Source organism: Condylostylus longicornis, unplaced genomic scaffold, assembly GCF_029603195.1.
Source record: "Condylostylus longicornis isolate FDR11 unplaced genomic scaffold, ASM2960319v2 ptg000048l, whole genome shotgun sequence".
NCBI lineage: Eukaryota > Metazoa > Arthropoda > Insecta > Diptera > Dolichopodidae > Condylostylus > Condylostylus longicornis.
In genome coordinates this window covers 11,592,752-11,613,713 of record NW_026578017.1, presented here as the reverse complement: position 1 = coordinate 11,613,713, position 20,962 = coordinate 11,592,752, and the positions used below count along the sequence as shown (strand labels likewise).

General features: G+C 25.1%; 2 protein-coding genes across 2 annotated transcripts; one reads left to right on the top strand and one right to left on the bottom strand.

Annotated features, from left to right (window-relative positions):
- Window positions 1–2,052: 2,052 nt before the first annotated feature.
- Window positions 2,053–4,995, bottom strand: LOC129610947 (protein pigeon). Its single transcript, XM_055523784.1, has one exon. It carries the CDS (start codon window positions 4,927–4,929, stop codon window positions 2,182–2,184), a length of 2,748 nt encoding a protein of 915 aa, XP_055379759.1. The 5' UTR covers window positions 4,930–4,995; the 3' UTR covers window positions 2,053–2,181.
- Window positions 4,996–6,328: 1,333 nt separating this feature from the next.
- On the top strand, window positions 6,329–16,915 carry LOC129611076 (protein kintoun). The gene is made up of 4 exons (XM_055524006.1): window positions 6,329–7,966; window positions 8,564–10,286; window positions 14,048–14,162; window positions 15,434–16,915. The coding sequence occupies exons 1-4, from the start codon at window positions 7,240–7,242 to the stop codon at window positions 15,587–15,589; spliced, it is 2,721 nt and encodes a 906-aa protein (XP_055379981.1). The 5' UTR covers window positions 6,329–7,239; the 3' UTR covers window positions 15,590–16,915.
- The last annotated feature ends 4,047 nt before the right edge of the window (window positions 16,916–20,962 follow it).

The following is a 20,962-nucleotide window of genomic DNA, read 5'->3' as shown; positions in this document are numbered from 1 at the left end:
TCAATATTTATTAACGTTACAAACGGAGTGGCAAATTTATAATAAGCGAATTGTATTTTTATGGTTTAATCAATGAAAATATAAAAAAGGTTGCAGTTTTTTTCTACATGTATGTAGGTATTTTTATATAAACTAACTTACTACTATAATACTAATACAATTTTCCCATATATTCAAAATTTATGAACTGAAAGGAGATTCATCAAAAAGCCAAAATGAAACTAAATTTTATTGTTGAATATCATATTGAATAAGAAGTCATAAATATTGTAAAATTATTCTTAAAAAAACATACAATATAGTGACAAATATATTTGTTTTATTACTCCTTCCGTATACGGTGCATATCATGTCTTGATAAGCTTTATTTAATTTTCTCCATATTTACATGTTTTAATAAATGCATTATAGTAAATGTATTATAAGTAATTATGTAATTGCTAACTTAAATAAATAAAATTTAAAATATTATTTTTTAACTAAAATTAAACGATTAAAATTTACCAGTTACCTAGTTATGTCCTCTAATGAAAAACAAGTATAACTTAATATAACGCGATATGGAAATACATTATGCACTATGGATTAGCGATTACAATCCTTAACACATATTTAGGAATATTCTGCAAGAATGAGGAATAGTTTAATTTCACATGAAATCATACATATATCCTGAATTTATTAATATTGTTGAATGAGTTTTTCAATACTTTATAAAGTAAGGTTTAGCTATATAACAACGTAAAAGAACACAACACACATAAGTAAAACTGAACTACTATGTTGCAAATTTATCAAAACAATAAAGCAAATTTTCTTCCGTATTACTAATACCTTGCGAAATAGTTGGTATCTTAATACACTTAATAGGAATAAAATATGAAAAATAACTATGAATTCTTAATAAAAAAGTTAATAATAACTCTAGTTTGCATTAAAAACTTACATATTTCGTTATCTCTTTGTTGAATCCACATGTAGAAAAACTTGAGAAGGCTATTTTGTGCATTATTTTCACTCCATGTCTCCGTTTCAAACAAAGCCAAATTAATTATTTTTTCATTATTGTGAGGACAAGAGAGAAATGTTAACATTTATTAAAAACTTTTACTGCAAAAAAAAAATTTTTTTAATTTTCATAAAAAAAAATTTAATTTATTGTTTTCGTTTATGCTTTTTTATTTCCAAAGAAAAAATTCTATCAAAAAAATATTATTGTAAACAAAAAAAAAATCGGAACGCACTCAAAAAGGAAATAGCAAAGAAAGGACATCATTTCAAATTAAAGCGAAAATTTGTCAAAAAGAGAAAACTTCAAAAAGGATATAAGGAGTTATGAGTGGGCATTGATAAAAAAAAAGTGATTGATGACTAAATATTATAAAATTTTTTTAATTAAATTTGGACATACATATGTTTATATGTATGTATTTAAATTACGTTTGTAAATTCTTTTGATCGGATAGAAACAGCAAAAAATTCAAAGAACCGTCATGCTTTTAAGTTTTCATAGTTTCTCCTTTGAATTATTTTTTCGCAATGTTCATTTTTTCCCCAATGTTCATTTTTTTTTAGTATATGTAGTTAATTATCGAAAAAGCAAAAAAAGAATAATTAAATTTATAATTGATCAAATCTTTTTAAGCAAATTCAAATTAAACATCCATAAGTATGGTACATTTGCAGAACCTAAATTTTTAGACCAATACAAAACGATTCTACGTATCACTTTGTAAAATGCTTAAAAAGATTTCGTGTACCATGAAATCCTTTGTATGCTAAATTTTCTATATGCATGCTAAATTTTTGAGCAATCTGTATAAAAATTTGGGAAATTTAATAAAGTTGACATAAGCAAAATCGACTTTTTGTTACAATTTATTTAAAATTTTAATTTCAGATTAAAATATAAATTCCAGATTAAGATAATTAAACTTATTTACTAAAACTTACAAAACTAGTTTAAATAAAAATATCTAGCATACCTTATTATAAATAATGAAAGAGTATTAAATAGCACTGATAAGTAGCTAAGCTTCTATTCTTAAAAAATTGCACATTATTACGGATATATCAATATTATTTAAGTATATGAGATCTAAGCATGGAATGTTTATAACATTTCAAACAAAAATAGTAAAACTTAACTAACTTTTTAACTTATTACTATATTTTGTAAAATTAACGTTTAATTGTTGTTTCAATCAATAAATTAAAATCAAGTTCATTGAGACTTGCTTTAGCCGTTAAAAGATTTAAAAATGTATCAAGAGGTAAATCATTTTCTAATGATAGTCCATTTGGTCTTTTATTTGAACCCGTATACATCTGTTTCGGTTGAACTGCATTGCCTGAAAGTATATTGCTAGCATGTTCACGTCCACGTATCATTAATGATATGGGATCATTCCAACTTTTTAAAAGTCTTTGAGCTCTAGATTTTGGAAGGACAGATAAAAGAAACAGCTTTTGATTTATTCCCTCCTTTGTGTCTGCTATATCATTAAAAATTACTTTCATTACATCAACTTGTAGTTCGAAAACATGATTTGATACATATTGCATAAACATATCAAATGATAATGCTCGATAACCCAAATATGTAAAGAATGATGAAAATCCTTGCGGTAAGGGAAAAGCTATAGATTCAACAGCTAGACAGTATCTTTCTAGTATTAAAAATAATGAATGTTGCTGATTATGATTCATTTGGTCAATCAATTGAAAACCACGAGCAGTTTCAAACCTGGCATCTATACCTGCTGCTCTACAGGTTAAAGCACATAAAGCCCGAGAGATTTCCAATTGAGCAGATACATATTGTGAAGCTACAGAATGTACATGTGTAAATGTTTGAGATTTATCAAAAAATGCTTCTCTTAACCACCTGAATCCGGTATTTTGTTTAGCTGAATGTTTAACTAAATGTACACTTAGTTCTCTTAAATTAACAGAAATAATATGTTCCTGTTTAGTGGCTGTGCAAGATTCAAACTCAATAAAAGGAAGTAAATCATTTTGAAATCGCCTTGATGTCATATTAAATTCCATAATACTTCCTGCAGTTGGTCCAGGAGATAAAGGTGTTGTACATCTTGACAAAGCTTCAGGTTGATAACACACTAAAGAAAAAATTAATTTTTCTGAAACTTGTTCTGAATTAAAACGTTTCCTTTCTTTGCTATTATCGTTTAACTTATCCCAAAGTTTAGTCCACATATCTGAACGGTAAGGTGAAAGTCTTTGTTGTGGAGACAACAACATCATTGTTGTATTCCATAAATTCTCATGAGAAATACCAACAGAAACATCAGAAACTTTAGCATGCGATGGTTTGCGTGAATTTAGAGTAGTGAAAGGTAATAATTTTGCTAAAGCTACCGCTTCATCCGGTAACGACTTTGTTGAAGAAGCGTAACTTCCGGCAAGAAGAGCTTCCTTTAGTAATGGAACCGTATCTAATGAAAGCGGCTTTTCCATTATAATGCTTAAAAGTTCTGCTAGCACATCCATGTCATTGGAATGTATCAAAAAGTAATGTAAAATACTTAGCCGGTTATCAATGGATTCATCATTACGAAAAGCTTCAATCAAATGATATTTTGGCACATTTAAAGAAACCAAGTCTAAGGTAACTGAATCAAATGCTAAGCCATTCCATTTCCTGCATGGAACAAGATGTGAAAATTGGTTTTTATTAAAGGCTGGACATACTATGTGACACCCAGGTTCATGCGTATGTCCAATATCTAACAAATGTGCAAATAGACCCGGTTGAAAAACTAATAAGTGATGATCACCATGTAAAACAAAAGTAGGCCTCATTATTTTACCAATGTCCCAAGGAACTTCAGGCATTACACAATGTATCACGCATCCGTGATGCAACACCGTTACTGAATAAGCAAAATGTACTGTATCCACTTTTTCTGCAAATCCTTCTTCGGTTGGTGGTTTAACTGGCTGATAAAAATAATAGTGGCACACGAAAAACATTCCTGAGTCATCTGCCAATATAACTAATTTTAAGCAATTATTGTGGATTTGCAAAGGAATAGTTTCATCATCATAAATATTTGAACTTGTTGAGGATTGCGGAAGCTTGGGGAGATTTAGAGGTATATTTAAAACTGTTTCTGTTGGCAAATTTTCATTAAATTGATAAGCAGATAATGTTGGGTTAGATTCTCCATTTTTTTCAGTCTTTCGGCCTTCTAAAGAACTGAAAACAGTTTGCTTCATGTGAATAAAATAAAGAGATTGATTTTCGCAATCCCATTGAGCCCAGCTAAAGTTACGCACCAAAGTTTCAGTAACCAAAATTGATGAATCAAAATACCATGTTGTCTCATCATCAAAATTTATTTTGCAAACATCTGATTTTGTTAAACGTCTTTTAATTGTACTAGTATACAGCAATATTGATTCCTCATGAGTAAATATCAAAAATTTGTCTTGGTAAATTTTATCTATTGGATTATTGCTGTTGTTGTTTCTCCATAGGAACTGGCACATTATTTGTTTCTCTTTACCAATTTTAAATAAAGGAATTGGTTCACTTTTCTCGGTTGACTTAATTTCTACAATAAATGGTTGATATTCGTATTTAGTTCGTTCACAAGATTCATCATGAATTTCTGTTTTTGTAGTATACAACAATAATGAATGTATAACATTTACTGAGGCTTGTATAGGATTTATACACTTTTCAAATTTTCTAAATATTTTAAAATACTTTTGTTTGGGAAGAAAAGCACCAATTACCGAATATCGATTTTCCTCTTCATTAGGTGGTATAAAAATGCAAGATAGTAATAATATTCCATTTTGCTCTTGCCCAAGCGCTTTCCATTCTATAGCTTTCTCTTTAATCCCTTGATTTACTAATATGCCACATAAATTTGCAGCTAAATTTTCTTGTTTAGTCATTCAAGCACCAATTTTTCATACACAACTCAAGAAGTTTTTAAATTTTCAAAAGAAAAAATATGTATGTATACAACAATTGATAAAAAGTCAAGAAAACAAGTTATTTGTCAAATTCCTTATCAGTTAATCTTCGTTAAATTTTGACGTTTTCTTTTCATGAAAATTTTTTTCGCCTCTGTTTACATAAAAATTAATAAAATGCAAGAACTAATATGCTTCAATTTTTCGTTGTTATTGTCGTTCTGATGTTGCCGTGAAATAAAACGACGGCTGGTTCACATTAATATTTTCAAAGATTTTTATTTGGTTTCTAGCTAGCCTGCGAGACATAAAAGAAAAAAATTACTGAAAATTGACATTTCGCTATATTACTTAACGTACTTTACGTTTTAAAGAGGAATAATATTTTCTATAACTAAGACTAACTATAACCAAGACTTATTCCAGTAGTTTCCACATATTTTACAAATTTTTAACCAAATTTTTTTGTGTTCTAAACATATCATGTACTAGTAGCGCTAACTATAATGACGTTAAGGTATCTAAAGGTGGTTTATGTGCAATGTATGAAATGTCATGCATATAATCATAATATCCTTAGCTATCTAGCTTTCGGTAACTTTTGGAAACTTTGGTCATATATGCATTTTAAATTTTAAGTCCTTTAAGTTTTGTACCATTCAGCCTATCCTATTAACCTATCTATTATGTATAGTTAACTTTAAATTTTTAGACTTTAGCGAAAACTGGGGCAATATCGAGCATTATTTGATAGCTTACCTTAAGGTATTTCACGACTATAATAGTTGGTCCTAATATTTATAATTATATTACATTCGTCAATAAAAAATTGAAACATAACATTCGTTAATAAAAACATTGCAATCGTTTTTTGCTAAATATATGTGTATCAGAAAATTTTTTAAATTTGGTGTTTAAAGCAAAATCAAATTGGTGATTTACTATATTTGAAGGAACAAATTATATATAGTTATTATATAAAATTAGAAGAGAAAAATATTTGAGTTCATAAAATTTTTCTCCAAACAATTAGTATTGTTAAGTATATACGAAAAATTAAAACTTATTTTGTAAATTTTATAATAATATGGTAACACCACATGGATGTGAAAACATTCGTTAAAATCATATCAGTAATTTTTGACGAACACATGTTTATTGACAGTTATGTTATGTCGAACGAATAAAAATAAATATTCCGTTTCTCTTTCATTCTAATATTACAGATGTACCGGAAAATGCATTTTTGAAAGAGAACGAATGATAACAAAAATCAGGTGTGATGTTAGAAAGGGAAAGAAAATTTATATGGCTTTCACGAACCAGCAATGTTTTCTTTTCGTACCTTCTTCGTTCATATGGATATGACTTTCCTTGATTTTATTGGGATGTAATGGGTATGTATATGTAATTCGTATCATATGGAATGGAGTAAAAGTTTTCAAACTAAAAATATTCAGTGAAAATTTTACAATTTTAAACTATTTAACATTTATCAGAAGAGCATTATATAAAAAATATTAAAAAGTCTTTGCGTTTGTCAATTTTTTTTTATAAAATTTAAGTTCAATTTGAATATAATCAAGTGAATTAAAGTAAACAATATAAAAAAAAGTCGCGCAATAAAAACTTTCGCGAAGTTTCGTTTTAACACCGAAAACTTATTAACTTTTTTTAGAAAGAAAAAATAGAGAAGTGAGGAAGGAGAAATATTTTTAGTAAAGAGCACGTAGGCAATTCATTTTTCAGTTTGATTTCTTGAAGCTCTGAGGAATATTCTTTATTCAATGTTATATTATATTTAATATTCAAAAATCTTTATTAGAAACTAGAAAAATTTATTGGATATTGAATAACATAAAATAATATCTAATAAGCAATTAATAGCGAAATATTAAATTTGCTTTTAAATTTATGAAGGTTAGTGTGAAACTATAAAAAAACTACCTATCCTCAATTACCGAATTGTGCCGGTTTTTCAATGATATAAAATTAAAACTTCGCCATTGTTATCTAAGCAATAGTGTGTTTGATCAATTTTATAGATTTTTTTTTCAGTTATTTTGACAAACAAAATAAAAAATATTTCCTTGCGTAATTCAAAATAAATTTCATTGTTTCAAAAGTTAAAAAAAAAAGTAAAATTAAATTAATAAGAAAAATATTTAATAAAATTTTTTACATAAATTTAATTAATAAAATATCCGTCAAAATAGGGCATAAAACACTAAAATATATTTTAAAAGGCCCACTAGAGACTAGTAAAAATAGTGAAAAATTTTTTAGAAAATGTCTTCCAGTAAGACAAAAACAAACTGCGGTACATCAAATCGCGATCAAGATGGAATACCCAAAAATTGGGAAGATTTAGATATAACACCACAAGAATTTGATTCTATACGTGATGCTTTTAAGAGAGAAGATTTTTGTAAAATGTTTTCTGACTATTGTAAAGAGATGTCAGATCCTAGTACGAGAATGAAATATCAAGAAGAAATGAAACAATTGGAAGCTGAAAGAGGTGTTGATATAACATTTTTAAATCCAACACCACATTTTGTAATAAAAACTTCATCAAATGGTAAAATAAAATGCTTCATTAATATCGCTTCAAACGACCAGATAGATAAACCATCAAATGAAGTTCGTTTAAATGAAGAAACTGGTAAAAAGGAAATTTTTTGGAGATTACCATATGCGCAAGCTGAACCGCGACCAGATTTTGATAATAAAAAGAATCGTTGTGTTGTTCATGATGTAATATTTCATCCTGATGCTATACATTTAGCTGAACGTAATTCTATGCTAAGGCGTCACTTGGTAAATACTGCATGTGATGCCGTCGAACGCGAATTTAAAGTTCAGTTAGATCGTACTAATTTGAAATTTCCTAAACTTAAATATAAAGGCGTACCAAAAGTAACCGTTAAGAGAAGGTTAATGGATCAAAATTCCAAAGAATATGAATCTAGTCCATTGGATGAACATATGCCTCCAATGCCTGAGGTTAGAAAAGGTAAGCATTTTCTCTTTTTAAAATTTTGTTTAATAGATAATACAGGCATTCTTATATAATATATATGCATATATGCATGTATTTAATAATAGATAAAACATCATCATAAAATGTTTATGACAAGTTTTTGAATCAGGATTAAATCATTTTACCTTATAAGTAGGTTTAGTCAATTAAATCTATATCTATTAATCTATATCTGCAATAGAAAATTTATATGTAAGTAAAAACGTAATTTTCCAGTTATTTTTGTTTCTAAAAATTTAATACTACTTAAGTGTCAACTATGTACCCACCTATACCCAAGTACCTATTTAAGTATACACAAATAAAATTCATATTATTTAATCAATTAACAATTTTTGTTTTTGCAATCAAAAGCTATCTGTTAGTGTATTTCCGTATTCTAATTTTTCTATTTTGTTTAGGTACATGCCTAAGTATTTTTTGAAAACTATAACTTCTACAGTGATTTTCACATTTTTGTTGCATAGATTTATTTCTATGTGAATTATTAATTTGTTTAAATATGAAAATTAGTTGTAATATTCTAAGTAAATTAGTTGTAATATTCAATTTTTTGATAATCCATTTCAGGGCAAGAAATTCCTAAAGTTTATAAGTCAAAAGATGTTGAACCAGATCAGTATACAACCCCCAAATATTTATTAAAACATCGCCGAGATGTTGATATGTCAGAAATGACATATGAATTAGACGCTAAATTAAATATAACCATTCCTAAAGAACTTGTAATTGAAATTGAACTTCCGCTGTTGAAAACTACGGCTGATTGCAATTTGGATGTGACAGAACGCAAACTTTATTTTAACAGTGAAAAACCGGCTAAATACCGGTTAAATATTGATTTACCATATCCAGTTAAAGATCAATTAGGTTCAGCAAAATTTGATAAAAGTACGAAAAAGCTCGTTGTCACTCTTCCAGTTCATTCTGAAGCAGAAAGGTGTATTAAAGATCTTTATAGAGAAGATAGTGGCGTTGAAAGCGATCCAAGAGAAGAAAACAGTTCTCTTGATTCGCCAACTCGCAAAGACTCCCCAACTCCTGAAGATTTTGGGAAAAATAAATCTGTACCTTTGGTAGAAGAATTAATAAATTCCGAAGATAATTTAGATGAAGGATTTACAAGATCTGAATCAATCACTCAAGAACAAACTAATGACGATTTCTTAAGAACAGATGTTACCTATAATCCAGTGACTAACTTTGATTGTAATGCATTGGATAACAATTTAGTTTTTGTATTGCAAGTTAAAAATGTTGATCCACAAACAGTTGAGTTTCAGAAATCTGAAAACTATGTTAACTTGAAATTCATTTCACTAGGGGCAGGATATTACCCCGTCTATTATTCATTTTATTTAAAATTATCTAATGAAGGTAGCGATCACGAAATTGAGAGTGTCGATGCTGAGGCTTGGGATAATAATGTGATACTAACGCTAACGTTGAATAATTTAGATGGTTTATCAGAATATTCAGCTGGTTTGAATGAACATGATTTGAAACAGTATAACACTCCAGGAAATTTCAACTCCTACAACAAATTGGCTAATAGTAGTAATCTTAAAAGAGACGGTTTAGAGATTAAAGCAAATGAAATTGAAAATCATAAGTTTGATATTGAAGTTAAACATTGTAATGATTCTAATCAAATTGAATTGGAGATAAAACCCAAAACAGAATCGAATGAAAATATTGATCTGGTAAATGATGAAAAATTTGTTGACGTGGAGCAAGCTAAGCAACGAAATGCAAAAAAAACTGCACCTTCAAATAATAATCAAAATAACAAAAATAAAAAAAAGAAGAATAAAAAACGTAGATCATATTCGGAATCTGCATGTGACGAGCTTAAAGCGAATAATGATGATATAAAATTGATTTCATCTTCTTTAATATCGAAATCAGAAAAAACAACGGATAATGATGCAGAAGAAGCATCTGATGACGGTGAAAATGATGAAAATATGGATGAACGTAATATTTCAATAGTTGGTGGAAGAAAACAACGAAGCTTTTCGGAATCTCGTAGTATTAGTGATTGCACACCGACATTTAAGGGCATTCTAAAGCACTACAGTCGTTATGGCCGCAGTATTTCAGAAAGTTGTTCATCTATTGATGATCAATATTCATGTTCAACTGAAAATTTACAACCATGTGAATCTTTTAGTGTTATATCTGAAGAGGGTATTGAAGATGATGCAGGTGCCCTTGAAAGTGGCCATTCACTATCAGAAAGCTGCAAAAAGACTGTTAGATTTAGTGAGGTTATTCATAAACAATTATTCAGGTAATAATTAAAATAAAATATTAATATATAAAACAAAATAATTTACAAAAATTTAAATTTTTGTTATAGTGGTCTCACTTAAAATCAAATACGTAATGCAGTATTTTCATATTTAATTGGCTTATGCAATTTTGAACATTATTTCAAACTTTATTTTATTAAATGGAATTGTTTTTTTGAGAATAACATTTATTCAAAAATGAAAATTTCTATAATATTTATTTATCATGGTCTTAAATTGCTTTTTTATTTACTCAAAATACTTGCTACCATATGTTATAATGGGGTCTTTAAACATATGTATCATTACTTATGCTTATTCTCTTATTAAAGAAAAACAAATTGATGTCTCAAGTGTATGTCTGAAATTTTAAATGAAAAATGTGAAATATAGCCACATGTATTTTTATTTTGACTAAAATTTTATTTTCCATCAAAAATTATATTTAATTGAAAAATTGATGTATTTATTATAAGTATTTTTACTATTTTAAATAAAATTGTATTTGCAAAAGATACTGTGAAGTAATAAGTATAAGCGCTTGTCTAGATTCTGTCAGTTAGTAAAAGTTTTATTGCAACGAAAATATTTCAAAATTAGTTCAAGGTCCATTTTGAAAAACGATCTTAAGACCGTTTAGTATAGGGTCATCAAATATTTTATATTATGTATGTTAAATTAATTTGTTATTATAATTTCTGAATGAGCCAAGTTGCTGTACCTGTTATTCAGCTTGTTTTTTTCCGGGGAACCCAAAACATTGAAAACTTAATGTCAAAATTCTTAAACAAAAACAATATTTTATAGTGTTATTTTTAAAATAGAATCATAATACGCAATAATTTATAAACACACTTTCTTGCCAAATTTTATGTTTTTCTTTAAAAAAAAAACTTAAAAGATATTTTAAGGAAAATTTATAATCACATAGCTATGTTTATAAAAAAAACATATAAAATGTTTATGAAATGCTAATAAAAAAACTTTGCAAAAGGTAGATTTGCGTAAATGACAATTTTGGCAAGTTGTTGTATAAAGAACAAATTTATATGCATACTTATACTCGTATATTTTTGTTTATAATGGAATCGCAAAAAATGTCTTGGTGCTGCGAATTTATTTCTATTGTTTAATTACTTTTAAATTTTATTTGGCTAATGTAACTAGGGTTTAGAAAATTGGCATAAGAAAAGCATAGCAATGTTTTGATTCCATTTCTAAAATTCTTTTTATTATACTTATGTCATTGTTTTAATTTTAGCTTTACAAATTTATTTAACTTTTCTAATTGAAATAGCCCTACACAATATTTTTTTTACAAATTCAATTTCCAAAGCGTTATATTACATATATGTATGTATAAGTTTGTTTTGTTTTAAATAAGCATTTTTATTTCTATTTGAAATTTTATCTTTTTTATATTTTTAATTTAAATATTATGACATTATTTATGCTCAGTTTTGTGTTGATATAAAAAAGAATATTAACAATTCAAAAACAGAAATCGTACGATGAACAACACAAAAATAAAATGTAATTTTCAATAAGTATATTAGTTTTTTATGAAAATAAATAAAATAAATAAACAAAATAATAAAAGATTAGGAGCGCGTGTCAAGTTGAAGAGTTTTCATATCGCATTTGTTATAAAAATATCCAAATCAAATTAGTTTACGCATTGCCGAGTGAAAGTAAATTTTTCTTTTGCTAATATTTGTATTTTTACAATCGGGATAAATTAAAATATCGTTCATATAATAGTTATGTCACGACTGCATAAATACCCCATATAATAGAAACTATTTAAAATGATTCAGAACTCGTAAAAACTTTACGAGTTTTGTTATGAGTATCACTAAATTAAATTCAATTTTGTTTTAAAATTTTCACTAATTACTTTCATTGCTTGTTTCTAAAGAGGTTTATGTTTTAATTTAAACAATTCAATTGGAAATACGTTATCACATTGCTTGTAATAAATCGCATAATATGAGACTTATAAAATATTTTTAATTTATTTTTTGTTAATAGTAGCAAAATATTCATATATTTACTTATTGTACAGACGAGATGTCTTTCAAAAATTTAAATATTCTACAAGGTATAGGTATATACTTTTATATTGCTCATAATAATAAAATGTGTTAATTTTTGAGTATTTATTTACTCTGTTTTTAAATAAATATTTGTTCTTGTAATCATTGATAACAACAGTCAAGTAATACCTCTAGGCTTTGTCAATATAAATATTATTTTTTGAAATCGAGCTATATAAGTATCTTAACTTAAATTTTTATTTTTATCAGAAAAATAATAACAATCAATTTTATTAGAGATTTTTTTTTTGAATTCGGTAACTATTAAGTATGCAGTGTATATTACGTTTAGTGATCGTCTGATTTATTTGTTATTAAATATTATCATAAATGAGCACTATAATACATGTTTGTATTTTTCTACGGTTAATTCTTTATATACTTAGTAATATAACTTGATTTCAAATCTATTTTTTTATTTTAAATATTAAAATTTTCTTCTAGAATGTTTTTATTAAACATACCTACATTAAATAAACAAGTACTTCATTTTCTATTATCAGAATTGTTATCTACGTAAATATTCTTCAATATAGTCTAATTTAATATTAATTATACGTTACGTACTTAAACTATACTGTGGCACGTTGTTTTACGTAAGAACTTAGATTGTAGAAATATGGAGCGCACATAAATTAGTGTAAAGTATTTGTCGTTATATTACAAATACTATTCTATAAGTTTTTTTACCGTGTCTAACTTTCTTAGCACATTTTTAATGCTAACTTTATAATTAGAATTATATACTCGTGAAATATGACTTGAACATCGAATATCCGCATTTTGCAAGGGACCTTATTCTTTTTTGTTTTAAGTTTCGAATTTTCTCTTTATATTTTGTATTTTTTCAATCATTAGACAATATTTTAATAACAAAACACATAATTGCATAATATTATTGTGTACGCAATATTCAGAGAGAAGTAATATATAAAAAGAGGGGTTATAAATAAAATTTTAATTGTTTATGCTATACAAAATATCTTTTCATGTCTAATATTAGAAAAAGCTTAAAAAATTGTTGCGCTTTTTTTTTAATTTTCAATTTCATATAGAATAAATTAATTTGTTCTTTTACTTTTTTTTTAAATTTTGTTCAAGTATTTTTGAAAGGGTTGCCAATTCTTTTAAATTATTTAATATTTCATAAATTTATAACTTGAACTCTGTTCCTAGTCTGTCTAGTACGATACGATAATTGTACTAACTTCGATTAACTAATATGAGAGAGTTTGAAAAACAATGCTTGTTTGATTCAAATAATTAATAAAATCTATATTGAATATACCAGTAAATAAAATGAGAGTTTAAAACAAACCTGTAATAACAAACCAAACTGATGTAACAATCTCTTAAGTATATTTTAAAGTTCCTAATTAGTTCTTTTTATTTTGAGTGATTTAAGAATTTATTTCTTAATCTTTTTGGGTCATTAAGATGTATTTTTAGCTGAAATATACTTTTAGATAACAAATTACAACAATTTTAAATATTTGGCAACTTTTTTTTGGGTACGGTACGTAACATGAATATGAACTTCATTATATTTAATGTTTTATTTTTGTAAATAAACATAAATGATTTACTTATGCATGTATGCTTTTAAAGATATTTAAAAGATTTGTCGTTCTAAATTTGATTTTTTCATGTTTATTTTCTTTTAGAATGGATTCAAGCATCTTGGGTCAACGTAAGAAAAATCAGAAGAAAAAGAATCAAAAATTACGAGCTTTGAAAAGGCGTAATAGCGAAGGCGATACAGCTGACTATGATGATAAGGTTTGTTTTTATTCACTTTTTTTGTAAAAGCGAACACTGAAATGACATTACTACAAACAATATAGATATATGTATGTATAAATATGTATGTACTTGTTTGTACTCTTGTTTGTAGTTCATTTAATATATTTTAATTGCTTTTAGCATGACTTGTTATCTAAGTATTTTAAAGCTTTTTTCTTCAATTATTGTTATCATTCAAATGTTGTTTTGAATTGTAGGACAAATAAAATCGAAAATACGCCCCGAATTATTATTAAAATTCTGTTATGTAATAATACATTTGCAATGAAATCAGTACATGAATGATTATAATTAATTTTATGTTAGTGAAAATTCAATTATGAATTGTAAAGAATGTTCAAAGTAGTCATGTTGGGTGCCGGTTTGAGTTCTAATTGGACTCTAAACCTAAAAATAAAAAACCATTAAGATAATAAAATCCTATTTCCAAATTTATTGAGGGGACAAAATGAGAATTCAATTTAAAAATTTATTCATTACAAATTCATCATGTCATTTTTTTCTTGGCCCCCCTGCAATATAATTCTTAATATTTTAAAAATCTTAAAATAAACAAACCAAACATAAATGTATCTACACTAATGTAGTGTTATGCTGTGCAACTTTCGCAAATTTTCCTATGTTTAGAGTGCGAAAATAAAATAATACTATGCGAAAATCGTATCGCAAAGCTAATTGAGAAATTTTACCTGAAATATAATACTTTTGCGGGAAAAATAAGAGTTCTACTTGCAAATTTGTTATTGCAAAAATGGTATTATTTTGCTGCTATAAAGTGGCCACTTCTGCATTTTTTTAAAAATTCCTGTTCCATTACATTTTAAGCATTCCTCTCGTCTTTTGAAAGAATTTTTTTGATGAACTATTTTAAAACAGAATAATGGGTGTATTACATGTAAATATTTTTTTGAATATCATTTTAACTGAAATTTGATCTGCATCGAATTTAGATCGTACAATAATAATAATTAATTGTAAATAAATACATGTAAAATAAAAAAAAGGAACATTAATATTTTTTAAACAGTAATTATAGAAATTGAGTTATTTCAAATAAACTTCAACAAAAAAACAGCAAATACATAAAAGTAAAATTTTATTACCCAAAAATTTACGTATTTATTCCCGGAAATAGCGTTACACTCCGCCAGATTTTGTATTTGAATTGAATATTTTTATTTTATATTTCAAATTATTAAAATATACTATCTTATTGAATTTCTAATTAATTATTTATTTCTTTTTAGGCACGATCTTTATTATTAGAAAAGAAGGGCCTAAAGTCATTAAACAATAATGGGAATCTTAAATCTGACCAGCAGAATAACCATAAAAATCGTACTGAATCGGAATCATCCGATATTGAATCGAAAAATTCTATGATTTTTGATTTAGAAATATAAAATCAAAATAAATAAACAAAAAAAGAAAAAAAAAATTGATAATATATTAGAATACTAATATCTATTTGGTCTACAATGTAGTCGCTATATAGAATAAAATATATTTTCATTATCTTATTTACTATTACTTTAATATAAAAACATATTGTTTAAAAAAATGAAATTAGGTGTAGTTATAATTTTACATATTATTAATTTTAAATATTTTTGTAGGTTGTCTGTCAAATAATTAAAAAAAAAACAATTGTCCAGTTATTTTAATTAACCTAAAATATTAAAAAAATCAATACCAGTTAAAGAATCCAACTTACGAATGTTTTACAAAATCATAATCTTATAACAAAAATAAAATTGTATAACTTGGTCTTTTAATTTTCCTATGAATTTGTTTGGTTCTCATTTGTAAACTATAATTATTTATTTTTAAAAAATATTGGAAACGACTATTGTATTAATTTTGAAAATATGTGAAATAACTTCGGGAAGAAATTATTTAAATGAATACATTGAACAATTTTGTTTGTTGTTCTATAATTTATGAAGTAAGAAACGAAAATATTGTATAATTTTGTTATACGATAATATAAAAATATTAATAAAAACTATATTAAGATTTTTGTTATAATATGGTAAATATTACATTCAGTGAACATCAAATATTTTACCTATATTTTGTAATTTAAGTTTACGTCTATAATTTGAAAATAATTACTAAAAATTTTGCAAAAAGAAATTTATAGGGATATCCCTGAATATAATTTGTATTGCCAGAAGAAAATTTAATATCAAGAAGTAAATTTAATAAAATTGGCAACAAATGTTAAAGCCTTAATATTTTGTATTTAATAATAAATTCATATTAAAATTTTCTTAAATTTCATTTTTGTTTATGTACACATATGTTTTTTAAAGCAAGATATGCAATGTTGTTTTGCCATTAAACAAAAAAGTAGTGGAGGCTATTCACAAATAATAAAGTTTACCATTAGTACAAAATATTCAATTATTTAACATTTTATTTATGTTAAATAATATTTCTATTTTTTTGTGATTTAGGCTCTTTACAACAACATTTTTTGACATTCAACAATATTTTTGAAACTGTACGAGAAAAACAATAATCATATCTTTATAAATATGCATGTACCTTATAGTAAGTTTTATTAATGCATTAAAACTTTTTTATATTCAAATTATTAAAAAAAACATATATACAAACATAATTTTAATTGAAATTAGAATAATTATTGAATACATATTTAAAAAATGAAGATTATAATGTTAAAATTATATACATATTTACACATATTTTGGTACCGTTTTTCTTTTACAATTTTTTTTATTAATGTTATGAAAACTTTTTGGGAAGAAAAAAAAATGTTAAAAACTTATGTCCTGATGAAATTTATAATAAGAAATTTTAAAGATTTAAAATATGTATATTTATTTAAAAAAATTTTTTTGAATAATTTAAACAGTTTTGAAAATATACAAATTTATTTTGTAATTGAATATTTTATTGTAGAATTCAAAAATTAATGTACATTTAAAATTTTAATTATGCCATAAAAATTTGTGATTTCTTTTTGTTTACGGAAACTTTGAATTACTTATACAATTTTGCTATTAAAATGAAATTCTTTTAATCATAAAGTACATGTGCTCTAATTTTAATAAAGTACATATGCTCTAATTTAAATGACAAATTAAAAAAAAAGTGCATTTAAATTTTATTTACTAACAATTCTGGTAAACAATATTTATTTACCAATTTAAACTTTATAAATAAAAAATAGATAATATTAAACACTTAATACAAGCAGAATAATATATTCAATTAACGTATGCAGTTTAAAACAGTGATATATATATAGTAGACACCATTATATCTATTTTAATGATTAAATCTGTTTTTTGTAGTTTTATTATATTATTTCTACAATATATTACATTGTAGTTTTATTATATACATGCTTTTTTTATTCAACTTAATAGAATATAACTATGCAATGAATATATTATGAAAAATTATTAAAATTTTTCAAAATTAATAATATTACAAAATCAATCAATTAGAAAATACAAAATAAACATGATACACATATTAATGAATTCTCACAGAAAAATTTTTAATCACTGAAAAAACATCCATCCCATAAACACAAAATAATATAATAAAATATAAAAAGTTATTAAAGCGAAATAAAATAGAATATCAGCTTAAAAAAACCTTTTTATGTATATAAATTTCAAACACGAATAATTATATGAAACAAAGAATAAAGCAAATTATTGTAAAAATAAGGCAAAAACGAAAATTTTAAAAATAGATTTATAGTTTTTTATCAGCGCAATAATAAAATTGGTTAAGGTTTTCTTACAATTTTAAAATGAATTAGAAAGTTTAGAAACTCCATCCAAATTTATCTTGTTTTATTTTTTTTAAATGGGTATTAACTCATATAACAAACGAATATATAAGAAAAATTAACATTCTTAATTTTGTAGAACAAAAATTATAAAAAAAAAAGAAATTTTAACTTTTAATTTTTTCTTTAATTCTTAATCTAAAATTGATTTTTTCTTATATTAAAAAATAAGTATGAATGATTACAACAAATATACTGAATATTAAAATTAAAAATTTATGTACACATTGTGTAATTTTTATTATATTAATATACATAATTATATTATTGTTCTTAAAGAAATGTAAAATTCATATTGCGAATAAAGATTTTTAATCTTGGTAATATTAAATTTATTTATTTTTTTCTATTAATTTTTTGAATTTGATCATTTAAATCTTAAATAGATCCATTATAGAATTCTGAATGATAATTTAAAATTAAATACATGTATTAAATTTTAATACATAAATCTTAATTACATATAACATAGGTATATTAAAATTTTTATAAAAGTTGGAATTACGCTCGAAAAATCTTTAAATTATTGGTTAAAATTTTTTTATAATAATTATAATAGGTTATTTTTAATTTATTTATAAGCAAACGTAATATGTTCCATAAACTTTTGTGGCAAAAGAAGCACGTTTTAAATTTGCAGCTGTGCTCAAAGTTGCTAATAAGTTTAAAGATTTTAAAAGTTTTAGCAATCTGCTAAAGTAAACAATGTATGTATTTAAACTTTTTGGGTTCCTATTGCATCAGCCACTTTTACATTCACTTTCGTTTTTAGTTTTTAACTTTTTACAAAATTTCTATTTTTTAGTATATTTTATTGTAGAGTTCTGACTCTTGGTGCAACAGAAACTTTGCGAATTTTTTCGTTTAATTGATTAAAAAATAAGTAAAAAATAGTTTTGTCCTCCTTAATTCCTTATACTCTCCATTTAGACACAATATTGGACAATAGTTATTCGTTCTAAGTCTACGTACATACATACACATGTATGTAGATACTTGCAAACTTTTTTGTAATCAAATTAATGCTGTTTTGTTTGTTTGAATTCTCTTACAGTTAGGGTCTTCAAAATAAAAAAAAAAGTTATCTGGCTATGGTAGTTCTCCAAGAGATTACAGTAGATATTTTGTTATTCCGGATTAAAGCCTCTGAATGTTTTGTTTTAAAATGTTCAACGTAGTTTTGTTCCACAAAATGTTTACTTGATTTGCATAGTGATAATAAACACCGTGTACGCTTAAGCTGATATTTTCGTTTTTAAAATACAAAGGATATTGTCATTGTGGCACCACATAGGGATCTGAAACAGTAATAATAAAATGTTTTTTATTGTAAATTTTCCTATTAAATATTTTTCATGACAAATAATTTTCAAGTTTAAGCTATTCTACTAATCGTTTTTAACCGTGAACCGAGGAGCTGTTAGCAAATTTCACACCTTCCGCTTTTTTGGGTAATTACACCCTTATATTATACCTTCTTACTATTTTACGCTCTCTGACTCAATGTTAATTTTCTTGTCATTTGTAAAACACTTACGTGAAAATTGGGAGGATGATTTATTAGTTCTTAGAGGTAGGATGATAGATTAAGTGCTGCCAAAATTTAATTTCATATTTCATGTTTTTTTGTGATTTTATAATATGAATTTGTTATAAAAGAAGAATATCTGAAAAAATTTTTTCCAGCGAAATGAACTATATAATTATTAGTGTCTAGAAGCTGGGACATCAAAAATTTTTGAAAAGAACGGGTTTTAGATGACGGTTAATTTTAGTAATCATTTTGTCATTTTCATTTATGCTGTACCGGTGTAGGAATATGAAATTTCATCTTTCTATATTTAAGTACGTAAAAGTGTTAGAAACATGTCCACAGATAGGGCGCACGGACAAAATAAAACTAATAAGCACTTTTTCCAAAAATGTATTTGAAGTGCTAAAAAAAACGAAATGGAACAGAATGAAAGACGAAATAGAAAACACAAGAATCATCAACATAATTTTTAAAATTATTTAAATATTTTTTAAAGTCCTCAAACTGTTAAAATTTAAACTTTTCTTCATTTTTTTTTGCTTATTTTCAAAAAAAAAAATTTCAATTTTAATTTTCAATTTATGAAAATTTTGACCTTGGTGTAGGTAGCGACATCTAACGAAAAAATGTTTCAATTCAATATCTCTATTTTAAATCTAATTTCCCCTTTCCACTTTGCTTCCATTAAAAGGATATAATAATTTCCTTCTACATTTTTTGGCAATAAATCCATTAATGGTTTAAAACTTTACTAAATTCAAAAAAAAAAAAATTTCATAGTACTGAAACTGATGTATAGATAGAGCTTGTTTTTGTTCTAAATTCAAAATAATATGTAAAAATATAATATAGATGGCACGTTTTAATTTTTGTTAAAATTACTAATTTTACATTATTAATAAAGATGGAGCTGTTAACTATTCGAAATTTTATTTGTTCTAAATGTATTTGTTCTATGTAGGTTTACACCATTAATAGGACTGCATACAATAAATTTTGTTCCAAAACACAAAACAAAATTTAAGATCCGTTTGACTTGTGTTGTTGAAGTTGTGTAAATAATAAATTGGAAGAATTTTTTTGCAGATATCTTGCAATGAAATTATTGCTGTTAAAGAGAATTTCGTCCGGCGGAAGTTCGTGCTACAGGGCTTTGATTGAATTTTGAAACAACATTTTAAAGTAGTCTACTTTTTTATTCAAATAACGAGTTAAGTAATTTTTTTTTTTATGGCAGTTTACGAGTGAAATGAAATCTTATTGTTATGTAGATTTTTTTTATTAATTTTACGACCCTCAATCCTTATGACACTGGACACATATGTAATTCATACTTTTATAAATTATGCATCGAAACTTAAAATGTAAATACTCACTTTTGTGTCAAATTTATATGGATTCCAGAAAGGA